This window comes from Lepidochelys olivacea, assembly GCF_965140295.1.
Source record: "Lepidochelys olivacea isolate rLepOli2 genome assembly, chromosome: 2".
NCBI classification, from domain to species: Eukaryota; Metazoa; Chordata; order Testudines; family Cheloniidae; genus Lepidochelys; species Lepidochelys olivacea.
The window spans coordinates 222,767,027-222,788,158 of NC_140412.1; the positions used below are offsets into that span (position 1 = coordinate 222,767,027).

A 21,132-nucleotide genomic window follows, 5' to 3' on the forward strand; every position below is an offset into this window, starting at 1 on the left:
AGATAGTGGGGAGGGTAGGTCAGTAGAACTTATATTTGAAAACATTTCATTCTTTTGGGTTGAGCCCATATTTGTTAGAGGAAGAGGCAGAATATTCATTTCCCTTGATAATATTTCATGTAAAAGGCATTCTTGAGTTATCCCTTTAAACTGGTGTCTTTGCTTCCATTTGGGAAAAGCAAATGGGTCTTTACAAAACCTTTTGCAAAATACTCATTCTGTTCAGGAAGATAGAACTCGAAATGGCAAAAACAATTTGATTAACTTCTGAACAAAATAATTAATTGTCCCTCACAAACCTCTTGGGGCCTGGTATTTATATGAAGATTAGCTGAATGCTGACGGCCCTCTTTTGCCCGGAGACTGGGGTTGAGAAATACACAATGTTACAGCTGTCCCCTGTACTCCTGTGTCATAATATTCCCAACCCTAGCTGAGCGCTTTGCTCAGGTGCATTCCTGTCGTCTGCTGGTCCTCGGAGCAAAGTCAAAGCAAGAAAACAGACTCAGTGGCTCCAGCATATCAGTGGGTGATTATTAATAGTAGCAGTATTCTTAGAACACCTGCAAGCCACAGTCATGGACCAGGACCCCATTGTGCTAGAGGCTGTATAAACACAGAACAAACGAGTAATGTCAAGAAGTTGCTGCAAATTAAAAAGTCAGCATGTTGATATGGCATTGAAAACATCACTCCAAAATTCACTTCACAGGATTGGGGCCCCAAATAATAGTCAGATGGCAGCACCAAGATAGTAGAGGTTGCATCACCACTTATGTTTAAAGATTGACCTTTCTAAATCCTTTAAAATCAACATGCTTAGTTTGATTCTTTTGAACTGTGGTTTCCCTCAGGAGGGGGCAGCACAGGGTTAGTGACCCAAAATTGGGCTCATTTGATCTAGGAATTGTGGCGATATAAGCCCCCCAAAATGTCCATTTTTAAAAATAGTTGCTAGGTGGGTTCATCTTGCACAGAGCTGGAGATCAAACCATTGTTGTTATGGGGATCTAAAAGGTCTCCATTTTTCAAGTTTTACCCAAGGTAGTGCACGGTGCCCACTGAATCTTTGGGGAACTGAAATTTGGAATGGTGTTTAAGAACATGTTCACTTCTTTGCTTGTGTAGACGGGCAGTCTGGAAGTATTACATTGCACATGAACCAATAAATGGGGGGGGGGCGGGGGGAAACCATGAAGGCTTTTCTGCAACCACTTTGTTTGCCTGGATTGTTCAAGGGAACTTGCTGGCAACATTGTCCCTGGTGAACACCTTGCCACTGACCTTTCTAGTCTTAATCTTTGTACACCCATGCAATAAAGATTTAATAATTCATGTTGCTTGCTCTATTGTTCTATTATAATGTGTTTTTATTTTATGGGGAGGTTTAATTGTGAACAAAGCAGAATAGTTAGCAGCTGGTCAAACCAAAACTTTGGTGTGTGGGGAGTTGCGGGGAGGGGATGGGGGGGGAGAGAGAGGGGTTGTGGCTATGGTGGGGGTGGGAAATGAGAATGGGTGGTAGGCTAGTGTAGGATTCGATGTTTGAGAAAATCTGTGTTTTACTAACCCTGGGGAACTGGCTGCTTCCAGATCTCTGAGCAGATAAACGTGGTGGTTTCCAAAGATGCATAGCATGGAGGTTTGTAACTGACAGGTACCTTGACAACTGAGGAAAAAGAACTTTGTGCACTGACAAAATTGCCATTGTGTGGATTCTGGGTAATTCCTGGCTCATGAGGTTGCAGAAGTTTGCGAGAGAGCAAAGAGTATGCCAGGATATGGAGATTGCTGTTTACAGACTAATTTGGGAGAGAAATGGTCTGCATTGGCATCGTGTTTCACCCACCAGTGACTTATGAGGTTGTGATCTCCTGGATGTTGTGGTGATTCACTGAGGTGGAAATGATCTGGGCCTTATTCCTAGTGTGCACCTCATACAATGTATTAAAGCAGATTTGGATCTGTGGTCAGGAGCTGTGATCGTTTTCACTGATTTGGCTGAGCATCTGAATAATTGCTACAGTGACAATATGAAAGCTATTAATAAGCATTGGAAGAATATTAACTGGGAAATCAGAGGGTTCATGGAGGAACCAGACAACGTGGACTGTATGGCATAGAAACATTACAAGCTCTGACCTCTTCCACGCTTTCTCAGAGTTAGGGTATGTCTACACTACGGAATAAGGTTGAATTTATAGAAGTCGGTTTTTTAGAAATCGGTTTTATATATTCGAGTGTGTGTGTCCCCACAGAAAATGCTCTAAGTGCATTAACTCGGCGGAGCGCTTCCACAGTACCGAGGCTAGAGTCGACTTCCGAAGCGTTGCACTGTGGGTAGCTATCCCACAGTTCCCGCAGTCTCTGCTGCCCATTGGAATTCTGGGTTGAGATCCCAATTCCTGATGGGGCTAAAACATTGTCGCGGGTGGTTCTGGGTCATATCGTCAGGCCCCCGTTCTCTCCCTCCCTCCGTGAAAGCAAGGGCAGACAATCATTTCGCGCCTTTTTTCCTGAGTTACCTGTGCAGACGCCATACCACGGCAAGCATGGAGCCCGCTCAGGTAACCGTCACCCTATGTCTCCTGGGTGCTGGCACAGTAGCAGCAACCCATTGCCTTCTGGCAACAGACGGTGCAATACGACTGGTAGTCGTCCTCGTCGTGTCCGAGGTGCTCCTGGCCACGTCGGCTGGGAGCGCCTGGGCAGACATGGGCGCAGGGACTAAATTTGGAGTGACTTGACCAGGTCATTCTCTTTAGTCCTGCAGTCAGTCCTATTGAACCGTCTTATGGTGAGCGGGCAGGCGATACGGACTGCTAGCAGTCGTACTATACCATCTTCTGCCAGGCAGGCAAGAGATGAGGATTGCTAGTAGTCGTATTGTACCATCTTCTGCCAGGCAGGCAAGAGATGAGGATGGCTAGCAGTCGTACTGTACCATCTTCTGCCGAGCAGCCATGAGATGTGGATGGCCTGTAGCCCTTCTGCACCGTCTGCTGCCAGCCAAAGATGTAAAAGATATATGGAGTGGGTCAAAACAAGAAATAGACCAGATTTGTTTTGTACTCATTTGCCTCCTCCCCTGTCTAGGGGACTCATTCCTCTTGGTCACACTGCAGTCACTCACAGAGAAGGTGCAGTGAGGTAAATCTAGCCATGTATCAATCAGAGGCCAGGCTAACCACCTTGTTCCAATAAGAACGATAACTTAGGTGCACCATTTCTTATTGGAACCCTCCGTGAAGTCCTGCCTGAAATACTCCTTGATGTACAGGCACCCCCTTTGTTGATTTTAGCTCCCTGAAGCCAACCCTGTAAGCCGTGTCGTCAGTCGCCCCTCCCTCCATCAGAGCAACGGCAGACAATCGTTCCGCGCCTTTTTTCTGTGCGGACGCCATACCAAGGCAAGCATGGAGGCCGCTCAGCTCACTTTGGCAATTAGGAGCACATTAAACACCACACACATTATCCAGCAGTATATGCAGCACCAGAACCTGGCAAAGCGATACCGGGCGAGGAGGTGACGTCAGCGCGGTCACGTGAGTGATCAGGACATGGACACAGATTTCTCTGAAAGCATGGGCCCTGCCAATGCATGCATCATGGTGCTAATGGGGCAGGTTCATGCTGTGGAACGCCGATTCTGGGCTCGGGAAACAAGCACAGACTGGTGGGACCGCATAGTGTTGCAGGTCTGGGACGATTCCCAGTGGCTGCGAAACTTTCGCATGCGTAAGGGCACTTTCATGGAACTTTGTGACTTGCTTTCCCCTGCCCTGAGGCGCATGAATACCAAGATGAGAGCAGCCTTCACAGTTGAGAAGCGAGTGGCGATAGCCCTGTGCAAGCTTGCAACGCCAGACAGCTACCGGTGAGTCGGGAATCAATTTGGAGTGGGCAAATCTACTGTGGGGGCTGCTGTGATGCAAGTAGCCCACACAATCAAAGATCTGCTGATATCAAGGGTAGTGACCCTGGGAAATGTACAGGTCATAGTGGATGGCTTTGCTGCAATAGGATTCCCTAACTGTGGTGGGGCTATAGACGGAACCCATATCCCTATCTTGGCACCGGAGCACCAAGCCGCCGAGTACATAAACCACAAGGGGTACTTTTCGATAGTGCTGCAAGCTCTGGTGGATCACAAGGGACGTTTCACCAACATCAACGTGGGATGGCCGGGAAAGGTGCATGATGCTCGCATCTTCAGGAACTCTGGTCTGTTTCAAAAGCTGCAGGAAGGGACTTTATTCCCAGACCAGAAAATAACCTCTGGGGATGTTGAAATGCCTATAGTTATCCTTGGGGACCCAGGCTACCCTTAATGCCATGGCTCATGAAGCCATACACAGGCAGCCTGGACAGTAGTCAGGAGCTGTTCAACTACAGGCTGAGCAAGTGCAGAATGGTGGTAGAATGTGCATTTGGATGTTTAAAGGCGCGCTGGCGCAGTTTACTGACTCACTTAGACCTCAGCGAAACCGATATTCCCACTGTTGTTACTGCTTGCTGTGTGCTCCACAATATCTGTGAGAGTAAGGGGGAGACATTTATGGTGGGGTGGGAGGTTGAGGCAAATTGCCTGGCTGCTGGTTATGCGCAGCCGGACACCAGGGCAGTTAGAAGAGCACAGGAGGGCGCGGTACGCATCAGAGAAGCTTTGAAAACCAGTTTCATGACTGGCCAGGCTACGGTGTGAAAGTTCTGTTTGTTTCTCCTTGATGAAACCTCCCGCCCCTTGGTTCACTCTAGTTCCCTGTAATCTAACCACCCGCCCCTCCTCCCTTCAATCACCGCTTGCAGAGGCAATAAAGTCATTGTTGCTTCACATTCATGCATTCTTTATTCATTCATCACACAAATAGGGGGATGACTACCAAGGTAGCCCAGGAGGGGTGGTGGAGGAGGGAAGGAAAATGCCACACAGCACTTTAAGCACAGCACTTTAAAAGTTTACAACTTTAAAATTTATTGAATGACAGCCTTCTTTTTTTTTGGGCAATCCTCTGTGGTGGAGTGGCTGGTTGGCCGGAGGCCCCCCCACTGCGTTCTTGGGCATCTGGGTGTGGAGGCTATGGAACTTGGGGAGGAGGGCGGTTGGTTACAGAGGGGCTGCAGTGGCAGTCTGTGCTCCAGCTGCCTTTGCTGCAGCTCAGCCATACACTGGAGCATACTGGTTTGGTCCTGCAGCAGCCTCAGCATTGAATCCTGCCTCCTCTCATCACGCTGCCACCACATTTGAGCTTCAGCCCTCTCTTCAGCCCGCCACTTACTCTCTTCAGCCCGCCACCTCTCCTCCCGGTCATTTTGTGCTTTCCTGCACTCTGACATTATTTGCCTCCACGCATTCGTCTGTGTTCTGTCAGTGTGGGAGGATAGCATGAGCTCGGAGAACATTTCATTGCGAGTGCGTTTTTTTTTTTTCTTTCTAAGCTTCACTAGCCTCTGGGAAGGAGAAGATCCTGTGATCGTTGAAACACATGCAGCTGGTGGAGGAAAAAAAAAAGGGACAGCGGTATTTAGAAAGACACATTTTATAAAACGGTGGCTACACTCTTTCAGGGTAAACCTTGCTGTTAACATTACATACATAGCACATGTGCTTTCGTTACAAGGTCGCATTTTGCCTCCTCCTACCGCGTGACTACCCCCTCAACCTTCCCCCCTCCCTGTGGCTAACAGCGGGGAACATTTCTGTTTAGCCACAGGCAAACAGCCCAGCAGGAATGGGCTCCTCTGAGTGTCCCCTGAAGAAAAGCACTCTATTTCAACCAGGTGACCATGAATTATATCTCACTCTCCTGAGGATAACACAGAGAGATAAAGAACGGATGTTGTTTGAATGCCAGCAAACATACACTGCAATGCTTTTTTCTACAATGATTCCCGAGTACGTGTTACTGGCCTGGAGTGGTAAAGTATCCTACCATGAAGGACGCAATAAGGCTGCCCTCCCCAGAAACCTTTTGCAAAGGCTTTAGGACTACATCTAGGAGAACCGCAAATGCCAGGGCAAAGTAATCCTTTCACATGCTTGCTTTTAAACCATGTATAGTATTTTAAAAGGTACACTCACCAGAGGTCCCTTCTCCGCCTGCTGGGTCCAGGAGGCAGCCTTGGGTGGGTTCGGGGGGTACTGGCTCCAGGTCTAGGGTGAGAAACAGTTCCTGGCTGTTGGGAAAACCGGTTTCTCCACTTGCTTGCTGTGAGCTATCTACAACCTCCTCCTCCTCATCATCTTCTTTGTCCCCAAAACCTGCTTCCCTATTGCCTCCATCTCCATTGAAGGAGTCAAACAACACGGCTGGGGTAGTGGTGGCTGAACCCCCTAAAATGGCATGCAGCTCATCATAGAAGCGGCATGTTTGGGGCTCTGACCCAGAGCGGCTGTTCGCCTCTCTGGTTTTCTGGTAGGCTTGCCTCAGCTCCTTCAGTTTCACGCGGCACTGCTTCGGGTACCTGTTATGGCCTCTGTCCTTCATGCCCTGGGAGATTTTCACAAAGGTTTTGGCATTTCGAAAACTGGAACGGAGTTCTGATAGCACGGATTCCTCTCCCCAAACAGCGATCAGATCCCGTACCTCTCGTTCGGTCTATGCTTGAGCTCTTTTGCGATTCTGGGACTCCATCATGGTCACTTGTGCTGATGAGCTCTGCATGGTCACCTGCAGCTTGCCACGCTGGCCAAACAGGAAATGAGATTCAAAAGTTCGCGGTTCTTTTCCTGTCTACCTGGCCAGTGCATCTGAGTTGAGAGTGCTGTCCAGAGCGGTCATAATGGAGCACTCTGGGATAGCTCCCGGAGGCCAATACCATCGAATTGTATCCACAGTACCCCAAATTCGAGCCGGCAACGTCGATTTAAGCGCTAATCCACTTGTCAGGGGTGGAGTAAGGAAATCGATTTTAAGAGCCCTTTAAGTCGAAATAAAGGGCTTCATTGTGTGGACGGGTGCAGGTTTACATCGATTTAACGCTGCTAAATTCGACCTAAAGTCCTAGTGTAGACCAGACCTAGTGTAGACCTAGTGTATGTCCATTGGATGGGATCAGAGGATTTTTCTCTCAAATGTAAAACTGTCGGTATTTTCCAACAGAAATCCTGTGTGTTTATTTCTCTCGCTGGCCCTGCTACAAATTCCACCCTCCAAGCATTCTAAAACATGACCAGAAACACCACCCACTGTAACATTTGTCCTTCCCTCTAGCCACTGCATGTGAGTTGGGTTATAGGTGGGGATGAGGGGAAAGGAATGGCAATCAACACATTTGTATACTAGGGAGTGGAAACTGCAGAGAGATGCATTCCCTGCTTGTGGTTGCAGGGGGGCTGGGTACAGTAGTGGGAGGGGCACAGGTCGGCAGGGTAATGCAGTGAATGGGTCAGGGCGTGGCTGGGGAGGTGTGTCAAAGTAGGGTTGGTGGGGCTCCAGCTGACTGGCTCGGTATGCAAATTGCAGGCATGATATGTAGAGCTACCTAGATGGTTACTAATTCCTACCAACAACGTATCTTTTTCCTGTTTAAAAATAACCCTAGAAAATTCAATGTCGTCAAATAACATTACCACAGAGTTGAGGTTGCTTGGTGCGCATGTCATCCCATTGCTGAATGGTGAGTTGAGCAAAACTCACACTTCTTAATTGCTCATGTCCTGCTTTTCAGGTTGTCCATGCAGTTTTAAGTTTGCCCCTTTCAGCAGTGCCCCAATACACCCTGTTAACACACATACCTTTTACTCTGCCGACCATTTTCTTTTCCTTTTGTCCTTTAATAGTGTTAGATGGCATTCTATGGGTGAGTGTGAATGGGCTATAAAAAGAGGTGAAGAGCTTGTACACTTCAGCAATAGTGAGGCTGGCAGAGTAAAGGTTTTTGTGTTATTGGGGCATTGTTGAAAGAGGGCAGAGTTAAGGTTGCATGGGCAACCTTAACTCTGCATTTCCTAGTTTTCAGAAGTTTGAGTTTAGCTCAACTCATCTTTCTGCAAGAAAATGACATACCACCAACCTCCTCAACTCTACATTAACATAGTTTTTGCCACTGAATTCATAAAGGAAGCCAGGAAATTGAAACACTTCTACCAATCTGAGTAAAATTACTCACTTGTGTGTTTTCTGTTGGACTCAACCTTATATGGTTGCTCATGTGTTTGCAGGATCTGGCCCACAGTAATTACATTTAGGATATTTGCATGTGTATTTCAGTCTTTTTTTTCTTAAAATCCCCTAGTAAAATGTTGTAATCTGTATTAACCTGCAAAACTAGATTAGTCAGTCTAGCCTCTTGAGTGATTACTTTATTCAGAGCCAAGATAGTCAATTTATCTTAAACTACTCATATTATACATGGGAGAATGGAACAGCTGTTGATTAGGTTAAAAACCATTCACCAGTGGTGGTAGTTTTCCAAGTTACTGCAGGCTTGGTTTTGCTATCTAGTTCACTTTTGTTTGTTTTTTCCACATAGAATTTCCCACTTCATGTTTTTAGACTCTTGTTCACTTTGCTTTCGAACGCCAACTTTAAAAAAAAAAAAGTCAGAAATTAAACGTGGTGGAGGGGAAGGTTATTCTCTTAAATAAAAAAAAAAAAGGCAAATGTCTTTCAAGTTGGCATAACTGCACACCTGAATTGCAACCTTCAGTCCAAGGTGATCTTTTTAATTGTTAGAAATATACATCCTGGGTGGTAAAACGGTACATTCCACTTGTGTTTACAGCTGGGCAAAATCAGGAATTGTTATATAACTGAACCAATTTGTTTTGCTTTTATTTGACCCCTTCTTGATGACCCCTTCATGTCTTTTTTTTATTATTTACAAGAATGTTTGCAGAAAGAAGCTTCATGAAATACTCAAGTGAGTGTTCATGTTGGAAGTGCTCTCATGACTGCCCCAAATCCTCTTCTAGATTTCTCTCCTTCTGTTCAAGAAAGTGCATCAATCAGTGAGCTGAAACGGTGTCATAAGTGGGCCAGTTGTGCAGTGTGAATATCAAATACTTGTAACTAACAGTTTGTGAATAATCCATAGACTAACAAAGCTTAGTTTAAGCAATTCCTTGAACAACTGCAAATAGTGAACACGTTAGTAAAAAATCATGAGTTGTTTGTGTGTATCACAAAGAAAAGTGTACATTTGAATAGGTGATAGTTTGTGAATTGTTCACCTATTCTATTCCTATTACTGTCTCATAATTTGATCTTCATTAAGAATTCATGGAAATAATTATCTGAGGAGTTTCTCCTGATGAACTACCTATTGTTTTGTCTAACTTGTGTACGTTACCCTCAGAAACATGATGGAATTGTATCTCCTATCCTCAAGCAAGTGAATTTGAAGTTTCATTTAATGTAAATTTTGGTGCAAGTACAAAATAATTCCATATCCTGACAGAAGAAGGAAAAAATTACCTTTTGTAGTAAATATTTCTAGGGTACTCATCACTGTAGGAAGTAACTGTGACAGTCTGGTCAGGGTTCAGGGGTGCAATCCAGGACCAGTGGGGGGTTGTCACCACTTAACCGTAACCCTGGGTGCCTCACAATACTCTGTTGCCGTAGCTCCCAACCTGGGCCACTTACAACAAGCTTATAAGCACGTGGGTCACACCCTGAGCGTCTGTGTGCTTACACAGCCCTGGTTCAGCAGCTCTGATCCCAACAGCCTGTCTACAACCTCACTCTGGCTTCCACCAGCCTTAGTTTACAACCAGCCAGATGACTCCAACACATTCCCAGTCCTGAATTTCCCCAAAACTGTGTGCCCTAAACCCCAGTGTTTTTCAAAGTTTGTGTTGCGACCCAGTACTGGGTCGCAGCATGTAAGGCATTCGGTCGCCTTGCTCGGCACCCAGGGACCCTAGCGGCTTTAGTCAGCACCACTGACAGGGACGTTAAAAGTCCCGTTGGTGATGCTGCCCAGCTAAGGCAGGCTAGTGCCTACCTGTTCCGACACCACGTTGTGCCCCGGAAATGGCCAGAAGCAGGCCCAGCTTCTAGGAAGGGGGGGCCACAGGGCTCCGCGTGCTGCCTCCGCCCTGAGCACTGGCTCCGCACTCCCACTGGCCGGTTCCCAGTCAATGGGAGCTTGCAGGGGGGCGGTGCCTTGCACTCCTCCGCCTAGGAGCCAGACCTGCTGCTGGCTGCTTCCAGGGCACAGGTAGTCCGCGGTGCCAGGGCAGGTGGGAAGCCTGCCTCTGCACCCCGACTGCCCTGCTGATCGGCAGCTGCCAGAGGTAAGTTTGAGTCCCAACCCCGAGCACCAATCCCCTGCCCCAGCCCTGAGCTCCCCCCCAACCTGGAACCCTTTCCTGCCCCCCAACTCCCTCATCCCCGGTCCCACCTCAGAGCCTGCACCCCTAGCCCAGAGCCCTGATCCCCTCCTGCTCCCCAACTGCTTGCCCCAGCCCCGACCTCACCCCAGAGCCTGCACCCTCTCCTGCACCCCAAACCCCTGTCTTAGCTCTGAGCCCCTCCCACACCGCAAACCCCTCATCCCCAGCTCCATTGGGTCGCAGGCATCAACAATTTTCTTAAACTGGGTCCTCAGAAAAAAAGTTTGAAAACCACTGCACTAAAGTGTCCGGTCTTCTCCTGGACAGCTCAGAGAAATAATGTTTGTTGCACCTGTAAAGAGACAAACTGTTTCAGAGATTATCTAAACAGCGCACAGAGTTGGTTCATCGTGAAAATAAACAAATGTATTAACAATAGGACTTAAGTGGTGTAAGTAAAAGGAACAAAGTTAGAAAGGGTTACAAGCAAATAAAAGTGAAAACACATGTCTAAAAGCGCATGTCTAATGTGACAAGGTGCAGGCTTTGTTCAAAATAGTTTCTCTCACCAGTCAATCATCTCCCAACTTGGCTCTTCTTATTTGCTTTCTCCACACTAGTCATGATTTTATAGACCTCTATCATACCCGCCCTTAGTCATCTCTTTTCCAGGATGAAAAGTCCCAGTCTTTTTAATCTCTCCTCATACGGAAGCGGTTCCATATCCCTAATTATTTCTGTTTCCCTTTTCTGTACCTTTTCTAGTTCCAATGTATCTTTTTTTTTAGAGATGGGGCGACCACATCTACATGCAGTATTCAAGATGTGGGCATACCATGAATTTATATAGAAGCAATATGCTATTTTCTGTCTTATTAGCTAACCTTTTCCTAATGATTTCCCAACATCGTTAGCTTTTTTTGACTGCCGCTGCACATTGAGTGGATGTTTTCAGAGAACTATCCACAATGACTTCCAAGATCTTTCTTGAGTGGTAACAGCTAATTTAGACTCCATCATTTTGTATGTATAGTTGGGATTATGTTTTCCAATGTGCATTACTTTGCATTTATGAACATCGAATTTCATCTGCCATTTTGTTGCCCAGTCACCCAGTTTTGTGGGATTCCTTTGTAACCCTTCACAGTCTGCTTTGGACTTAACTATCTTGAGTATCTGCAAATTTGGCCACCTCATTGTTTACTCCTTTTTCTAGATCATTTATGAATATGTTGAACAGTAGTGGTACCAGTACAGATCCCTGGTGGACACCACTATATTTACCTTTCTCCGTTCTGAAAACTGACCATTTATTCCTACCCTTTGTTTCCTTTCTTTTAACCAGATCCATGAGAGGACCTTCCCTCTTATCCCATGACAGCTTACTTTGCTTAAGAATCTTTGGTGAGGGACCTTGTCAAAGGCTTTCTGAAAATCTAAGTACACTATATCCACTGGATCCCCCTTGTCCACATGCTTGTTGACCCCCCTCAAAGAATTCTAATAGATTGGTGAGGCATGATTTCCCTTTACAAAAAACACATTGACTCTTCCCCAACAATAGTTCATGGATTATCATGTGTCTGATAATTCTGTTTACTATAGTTTCAACCAATTTGCCTACACTGAAGTTAGGCTTACCAGCTTTTAATTGCTGGGTTCGCTTCTGGAGTAGTCTTCCTTTTTAAAAAAAAAAATTGTGTCACATTAGCTATCCTCCAGTCACCTGGTACAGAAACTGATTTGAATGATATATTACATACTAGTAGTTCTGCAATTTCACATTCGAGTTCCTTCAGAACTCTTTTGTGTGAATACCATCTGGTCCTGCTGACTTATTACTGTTTAATTTATCAGTTTGTTGCAAAACCTCCTCTAATGACACTTCAATCTGGGACAGTTCCTCAGATCTGTCATCTAAAAAGAATGGCTCAGGTTTGGGAATCTCCCTCACATTCTCAACCGTGAAGACAGGTGCAAAAAATTCATTTAGTATCTCTGCAATGGCCTTATCTTCCTTGAGTGCTCCTTTAGGATCTTGATCGTCCAGTGGCCCCACTGGTTGTTCAGCAGGCTTCCTGCTTCTGATGTACTTACACATTTTTTAGCTGTTACTTTTTGAGTCTTTGGCTAGCTGTTCTTCCGAATTGTATTTTTTACATTTTTTTTTACAATTTTTCCACAAAAACACAAGGTGCTGGCTTCCCTTGTTGTCTCAGGTGAAAGACCTTTTCCTAGACAGATTTGCTTATCTATAGTTGGTTCCACAGACTTCAAACCCCATCCCCTTGGTTTGAAGGACCCATTTTTCTCAGCTTGCAAGGGCTCTGTTCCCTCATCGGTCTAGTGATGGTTGCCTAAAATGGCTTTCTGTCCTTGCTTCTATATCCCAAAGTTCAATGACCTTGTTTCAGGAGTCAGGAAGCCCTCCTGTGTGCTCAGCTTCCTGTGCCCACCTGGATGCTGACCTCAGCTGTTCTTCCCTTCCTGTGGGCTTCCCATCTCCCCGGTACATTAAATGCGGTTTCCATTGTTTTGCTTTTACCATGCTTTAATTTACGTAGGAGACTGGATGGGAACAGTTCCTTCCTTTGTTCAGCCACACACATTCAAACATAATATCACTGAGTATTCATAATTCCTCTTATAGTATTAATACATGCCATTTACAATTATATTAATCACCAGTTTGTTACAGGCATTCATAAAATCTTACATGATACACTAGCATTGTATTCAGTCAGTTGATTAATTTGCTTAAGTGAGGTTTAGACCCCCTGTCTCTCTAGTTCAGATAAAGTTTATTTTCCTTGCTGTGGTGTGGTCCCACTGTCTCTCTTCCCCACTTGTTAGCTTGATAGCTTTGTTTATCTGATATGTGTAAATGCATTCTCATTGTCTTTGAGGCCAGGTCTACACTACAGATCTATATCGATATAACTAGGTCACTCAGGGGTGTGAAAAATCCATATCCCTGAGCGACGTAGTTATGCTGATCCTACATTGCACAATGATGTAAATAACCAGTGAGTTCTGAGCTTTCCAGTGACCTATCGAATGACCGCTTTTAGATCCAGATGATAACAATAGTGAGTTAGTCTTTATTCGCAAAAAGAAAAGGAGTACTTGTGGCACCTTAGAGACTAACCAATTTATTTGTTGGTTTATGAGTTGGTTTACACTGGGCTGGTCAGGCCAGGCCAGCTGAAACTCACTGCTAACTCTCTGGGTTCCTCTTACCCTCTGCCCTTGGACTGGTCTTATTGTGACAGTGACAAATATAGTAATTAAGTTTTATTTTATCAATTTTATTTAGATTTAACAATGTAAAAGATGCACAACCATAATGAAGCTCTAACATTTCCAATGGCCTCCAACAGCACTAAAAACTAATACATAAATTTAACTCCAGACAACCCCACACTTCCTCATCCAGGATTGCACCCTCCTCCTTCACTCCAGTACCCTGTCAAATCTCATATTGAGATTATACTTCATGCTGGGCAGCAAATGGTTTACCTATCCCACAAATATGTTTGAGATTTCAAAATCCTCCCCCCACCCTGAAATATTGGGATGAAATGTCAAAATCTCAACACACTTTTGCAAACTGGGGGAGAAAAAAAGTTAGTTTTGGACTACGTGCTTGAAAAGTTCAGTGAAATTGTGCCAGAGAACAGGAAAGATGTCTGGGTCAAGACAAACTTGCATCACTGCAAGTGGAGGAGGACCAGTGGATTGCTGGCTAGCTTTGTGAAAAGACAAGCCCCCTAAACCAGCCACAAATAGTTCTATCTCTTTCCTGAATCTGACCATAGCAAGTAATTTGTTTTGGACTCAAATATTGTTAGTGGGTGGGTGTTGTATTGGTTTTTTTGTTTTGTTTTGTTTTTTTTGTTCTCCTGCCAAATCATGTAGTTTGAATGCCCAGTTACTGGCTTGCTTGCAAGCATTCTTTTGAATTCTCAGTGTGTTTAATTTGAGTTCTTGGGGGGTTGGTTCATGTAGCATTCAATCACTGGAAGTAGTTCGTTTTTTTTTTTTTTTTTTTGTTCTGAATGCATTGAATGTTAGTTGCATTTTGTAATTTTATTTGAATTATTTGCCTGCAGAGGTATGTGCTTTGAATGCATCTAAGGTATTTGCAAAAGTATATATCCTGTTTTCTTTCTATTGATTTTCTTTTTTTTTTTCCGTTGTACTGACAGTGCATGCACTTAAAATAAACAGGCTACTTTAAAACAGAATTCCTTTGCTTCCTCACTATGTGCAGTCAGCTGCCATTTTTTGGAAAGAGGAGGGCAGGGAAGGAAATGGGGACAACGTTTCTCAAGCTATGGAGGAAAAAAGTGCATTAATGGGGCAGTAAATCACACCAATTAGAGCCCCTGTCCCTTTCCTCAGTGGGTTTTCTCTGGGTTCAGCTTGATCTTGAAGGGGTCTTGGTTGTCTTTGGGTTCTGAATCCTCCATGTCCCCATCCTCAACAAGCTCTTCCTCACTGTACAATTCTAGGGTGCCTTATTCTGGGTGTCACATGGTGTCTGCTGTCACTCACAGGTGTGATCCCCGCTCAGAATGGCATCTAGCTCTGCATAGTAGAGACAGGTGTGGCGGGACAAACATTTTTTTTTTATTTTTTTGCTGCTTGGGCAGCGGAGTTCAAAATGTAGGAAATGCCAAGTTGAGATCTCTGCATGCACCGGGTGGCTTAATTATTTGTGCTGTGATAGCACCTAATCACAGCAGCAGGGAGTTGACTGACAGGAGTGTGTCTTCCCTTTCCTCTCCCCCACCCCCTTTTATGCCTCTTGTTGTGTAAGGAGCATGTGACAGTGTTAAGAGCAGGATAGAAGCAGTAGTGAGAATAGAACATATTGTGAACTGCTGTGTGTGTGTGTGAACGCACATGTGTATATGCACATTGGGCTGGTGCAGCTCCTTTCTATTGCACCTCTGATGTAGTGTAAAGCCAGTTTAATCGGCCTTTATGTCGGTGTGATCCTGTGGTTGTGCAGAGCTGACATGGCCTCTTACTCACTGGAGCTGATGTTACAGGGGAAAAGAGGGCATGGCAAGAGAAGTGTCTAGCTAGGTTGCCTATGTGCTACTCCTATCTTTGGTTACATTTTTGGACCCTGGTAGCTGTTGTAGCCTGGTATAAATTTAGAGAAGCCTGAGGACTGCTTTACCTTGTGACAAGAGGATCTGCCTGAAGGATTGGGAGTGCAAAGATGAACTTCAAGTCCCCTTTACAGCACCCCCCAGTGTGTGCTTTCTGCAGCTGGCTGTAGCTGAGGTTCTAATCTAATAGACATGTGGTTTTCCTATAGCATATAGTGGATGGCTTCCTTCCTTCAGTAAGTAAAGTCCATTCTTGGTCTAATCATGATGGGTGCATGTCTTTGTCATCTATGCTCTTTTCTTCCACCCTCCGTGCTCTCTACAAACTTTATTTAATGAATGGTAGAGGCTTCCCCCAGTTCATAAATAGGATTGCCATGATTTCATTAGGATGATGTCCTAAAAATATTAACTCTATTGAAAAGTAATTCAGTTACAGTCCTGTATTCCATTATATATGTAATGTAAACATTACTCTGCTTGAACGGCTACAAAAAAGTATTAATACGTTTTCTTCGTTCATGGGCACATGGATAGGAGGGGGGTTTTCAGCTCATGCTGGTGCTCTCTATGAGAGATACTCATAGCTGTCAGATTCCTCCTCTTTTATGTTACCTGATTTATGTTACCTGATTTATTCCATACCGTACCTTTGCAGTGAAATTCTGTATTTTGCTGTATAGAACATCTTAATTTTAAAATACTGTGTTCTTAAATCTTGCCTCAGTTGGAGAAATGCAGTAATAGTTTTTTCCCAATAGAGGCTGGAGTTTCACTTAGAGAAAGGTCTGGAGAGACTTTTCTGAGGCCTGAAGAAGTGGGTTTTAAGTGCTGAATGCCTTATCCTTCAGAGGTCAGATTAGATGATCACAATGGTCCCTTCTTTGTAATCTATGGATCTGTCCTCACTATCTGGGACATTTAGCATGTACTTAAACATGAACCTTACAGACATCATAACTTTTAGCATTTTTAGTCTTAATAAAGATTAAATAGTCCTTTCCTGCTGTAGGTACAATTTGAGAACCTCCGTCTTTCATTTCGCAGTTAGAGCTGGTTAGATACCCAGAGTAAAAATCATTTGATCAATCAACAAGTTCTATTCAAAACTGCATATATTCTACACCTCTTGGGTAACATCATGACGTTCTAGTGCAACTTTCAAAGATTTCCCCATCTTTGCTCAGCGCTATAAAACCCTATTATTAATGCAAACATTGACAGCTATGAAGTGACAGTGGAGCATTATGTGGCTTTTGTTGGCTGTAGTGAACCAGACCAATCCTCTAATGTAGCATTCACCATATTTAACTGAAAATATGTGTCCCCTCCATATGAGCGTGCTAGGGTTCTGGTGGTTTGTTTCTGACCCTTGGCATTATTTCATGAGAGGGGGTTTGTGATCAGGAAAATCCTACTAATGAAGTTCTGCAATGCAAGATAAATGGGAGTAATCTTCAGTGAGCTGTAGTTCAAACACTGGAGAAACGCCTTCAACAAGGACAACTGAAGGTAGAAAGCTTTCGTTTCAGTGTTGCCTCTCCCCTTGTAAGACACTAAAGACTAAAAATCTAATTGGTGATTTGAAGTAAGGAAGTTAGAATCCTGTTTTGTAAATCTCTGCTGTCCTAAAATGGTTTCATTCAGGATGGCTCAATGGAGGGTGCAGCACAATGCAAAAGCTTGTTGAACTCCCTCGACGTAGGCTGGACATATTTCTTTCATGGAGAAAGTACCTCTCAGGTACTCTGAGGCATCTTAGAAAGTATTAAAAAATTAAACACACACCTCCATTCTCTTGCTAACAATTATTAAATCATCTTTTAAAGGCTTCCACCTCCCTCCCCAACTTTCCCACTCTTCATCTTTTTCTTGTGATGTGACTTCCTTAGGTCTGATCTATGCTAGCGATTTTAAAGACTTCCCACCATTGTTATTATGAGTGAAGCTTCACCAGTGGTAGATGGGGATCTTAACTATCATGCCATCTAAATCTGTTCAGAACAATAGCAACAATGAAAAACTTTCTGGAAAAAGGCCAAAATAGACACAGGCCTGTAGGAGTGGGATCATTGATCTATAGCTTTAATAATGTCTTCTGTAAAAGAACTACTCCCTCTTGTGCACACATAATGGATGAGGGAGGTTGTTTAGCAAAACGTAATCCAACAAATATTTGAATGGTAGTCACAAGTTTCTTGTCTAACTAGAAGGTAGTTGAGAAATTAATGGTCAATATTTGATTTGTTGTGCAATCTCTAAAAGGTAGTAATGAACACTTTAGTGCGTAGCTTTTTCTCTAGTTTATCTGCTTCATAAACTTGTAATTTAATTTTCCATTCCCAAACTTGGGAAAACTCCTTTGATTTTAGTGGAGATGAAATGATCACAGCTCATGATTTACTTGTTCACAAACCAGCATATTCTGCCAGCACAGTCTGTCTATAGTACTTATATGGCCCCCACCACTGTAGTATTGGAGCATCTCACAACACCCCTGTGAGGTAAGGAAATGCCATTATCCCCATTTTTACAGATTGGGGAACTGAGCCACAGAGAGTAAGTGGCTTGGCCAGGGTCACACAGGTTGTTTGTGTTGGAGCAGGAATGGAAAAGCCCTAGTATAGTTTCTTGTCTAACAGCTGCTCTATTGATGAGTCTGCAGAGATTTTCCTCTTTAAAAAATGCAATACTTTCTGCAGGATCTTTAAATTTTCATTTTAAAGAATTGTTTAGAATTCTGTTTTGTGCTGGTCTCCTGAAAAATGGGAAAGGGTCCTGAGAGGAGCTACGAGAATGTGTGGTCTGGAAAAACACCCTTTACAATGAGACTAAAAGAGTTCAGTCTCTTTAGTATATTGAAGAGAAGGCTGAGGAATGACTTAAGGTCTTAAACTACCTACACAGGGAGAAGATCACTGACACCAGAGGATTTGTTATTCTAGCAGGCACAAATGTTACAATATCCAGTGGCTGGAAGTTGAAGCTGGCAAAGTACAAATTGAAAATGAGACAAATTTTTAACAGTGAGGGCAGTTAACTACTGGAACAGCTTACGGATGTGGTAGATGCTCCATCACTTGGAGTCTTAACGTCAAGATTGGATGTCTGTCTTAATGAGATGTTCTGGCTCAGCCACAAGTTATTGGGCTATTGGAACTGCTGGGTGAAATTCTATGGGCTGTTATGTAGACGGCTGGACTAGATAATTGTGTTGGTTCTGGCCTTAAAATCTATGGTCTACACTTGCAGTTAAACAGAGTTCATTGCTGGTTTCGCAGCGGCTCTTATAGTCAGAAATGGATAAGTTTTCTAGTATAGACCAGGGTTCAGGTCAGAGGGGACTAGATAGCTAGGACAGAAGTGCACCTGGAGGTCAACCTTTCAAACACAAAATTCAGTGGTGCGGGGAGGAAGCACATGTCTGAGTTGTCAGACAAGCCTAGATCCTAGAGAGGGGGTAAACTTGAACAGTAACTTGGAATTTGTGCACTGTTATTTTCAGTAGCATCTGAAGGTTCTGCTAATTCTTTAGACACATGGTACGAGTAGCAGAGTAGCTGAAAACAGTATCCATTTGCTATCTCTTGAAAGTGGAATTATGTGAGAGAGAGAGAGAGAGAGGCAGCAAAGATTTGAGTAGAAAACACTTCCTGAATAAACCACTTCTCTGTCTGTCTTTGCAGAAAGAGGTTCAGAAGATATTGACATCCTTCCTGATGGTCTGGCTTTCATTAGCTCTGTAAGTACCTGGGCTCCTACCTCCCCACCCTATGCAGGTGCTTGAGTACTAATTTTTTCTGCACCGGAGTAACACCTGCAAATTGCAGGCTGAACACTTTCTGTGCACACTGCTTCCTGGGAGTAATGCAGACTTAAGTTAGCTCAAACTATATTTCTTCCTACTTGGGGAAGTTCATTTCTTAACCTTGCAGAGTTGTTGTGGCTATTGTTATACAACCTTTATCATTGGCACATGTGATTTTACATTCTCCTGGTGCATTGCCGACCCAAAGTATTCAGCATTTGAGTCATCCTCCCCAAATCAGGAGATAGACTTAAAAATCATGATTTCCCCCCCTTTAAATTAACTTTTGGATTCTTTTTGCTTATTTCCTGGTTATTGAGCCCTTAGGGTTCACATATTCAAGCTTTTCTCCACAGCCATAAACGCTAGGAACTGTGTTTTGCTACTTGAATGCTGAGAGTTTCATTCATGTGATTCCAGCAACTGTCACTATTGGAAAAACAACCAATATTGCAATACGTGTGATAGCATCCGTGTCGCCAACTCTCGCGATTTTGCCTAGAGGAACTGTACTAGGTATTAGGTAGTCTCCTTACCCATTCAGGTGCACTTAACTGTGGCCATATTTTGTTTACCCATATTCTGAAAACTTTTTGAACAGATAGCCTGGATCAGTTCAGAGATTCCCTGTATTACCTTGCATGGTAGTGATGTTCCAAAGCTGCAGTCATCTGAGCTGTCTGAAAGCAATGACGCTGTGTCCTGAAGAAATGTTAAAGTGGGGGAACATGGAACTGAGAGACAGGAGCCAAAAGGGGTAGAGACAGGATGGATACAGGCCCTTAGAAGTCACTTGAGGTGGGGGGAGAAGAATGGGGGGAGGGAGGCAGGAAAGCTGGGGGGAGAGGTGCTTGTTTTGAAAGGGACCAGCACAGAGTGGCTGGGTACATATTGCAAGTGGGGATCTGCAATGTTGGGGTCAGAAGCCCTGTGTGGGTATGCAGCATTGTCTTGGGATAACCAGCACAGGGAAGGTAGATGCCTGGCGGGGGGGGGCTAGCATCACAAGAAACAGGAGTGCTCAGACAGGGTCTGGGCAGAGCAGTAGTGGCTGGTGGCTATTGAGGGGAATTACCAGCACTGAATGAGGGTGCTGGAGCAGCACTGTGGATGTGGTGGCAGTTTGTGGGGCGGAGCATTCAGAAAAACAGTGGGGAAGGGATGTCTCTGGGATGCAGCAAAATGAGGGAGCTTCTTTGTGGAAGGGTGTCGTAGCAGCAGGTGGATGTGGAGAGGCAGTAGCACTGTGAGAATATTTGGTGGTGGTGGGGGCATCAGCAGTATATGGTGCAGAGCATGCACAAATGTGGCTGGGTTGCAACATGAGGAGGATGCAGGCAGCATAGTGAGAGAGTTAAGGAGGGATCAGTTGATTAGGGAGAGCATGAAACAAAAAACAACAGGAAAGAGACGGGATTAGTACAGTTGTTGCTGTATCATGAGATGTATCCACAAACCAAAACAAAGAGTTAGTCTTGGCAGCTTTGTCAGGATCCTCTTAACTTTCTTGTTGTGTTTACTTAATCTTAAAGGGTTTAAAATATCCAGGGTTAAATAGCTTTGCTCCAGACAAGCCAGGTGAAATATTTCTGATGGATTTGAATGATGAAAACCCAAGAGCAATAGAACTGAGAATCAGCCGCGGGTTTGATCTGGCATCATTTAACCCTCATGGGATCAGCACGTACATAGACAAAGGTAAGAAGACTGTTAAATGGAGACAAGAAATCTCAACCTAGAGATTTATTATAATTATTTATTATAGGTAAAACCCTTTGCTATCCCTGTCCCCCTCCATGTTTCACCATCAGTAACCTGATACGTGGGTGGGAGAAAAAAGTCTGATCCAGCAGGTCTTTTGATTTAATATACGAAGAACTGGCTGTTTGAGATTGTACATGTGTTTATATAAACTGACA

General features: G+C 44.3%; 1 protein-coding gene across 1 annotated transcript in view; it reads left to right on the plus strand.

Moving 5' to 3' along the window:
- The window catches only part of LOC311516284 (serum paraoxonase/arylesterase 2-like), a 49,133-nt gene that overhangs the window by 12,752 nt on the left and 15,249 nt on the right, over positions 1–21,132 (plus strand). The window contains exons 3-4 of the mRNA XM_084620185.1: positions 19,092–19,147; positions 20,746–20,911. Coding sequence (XP_084476311.1) covers positions 19,092–19,147; positions 20,746–20,911 — 222 coding nt within the window. The remainder of the gene's footprint in view (positions 1–19,091; positions 19,148–20,745; positions 20,912–21,132) is intronic.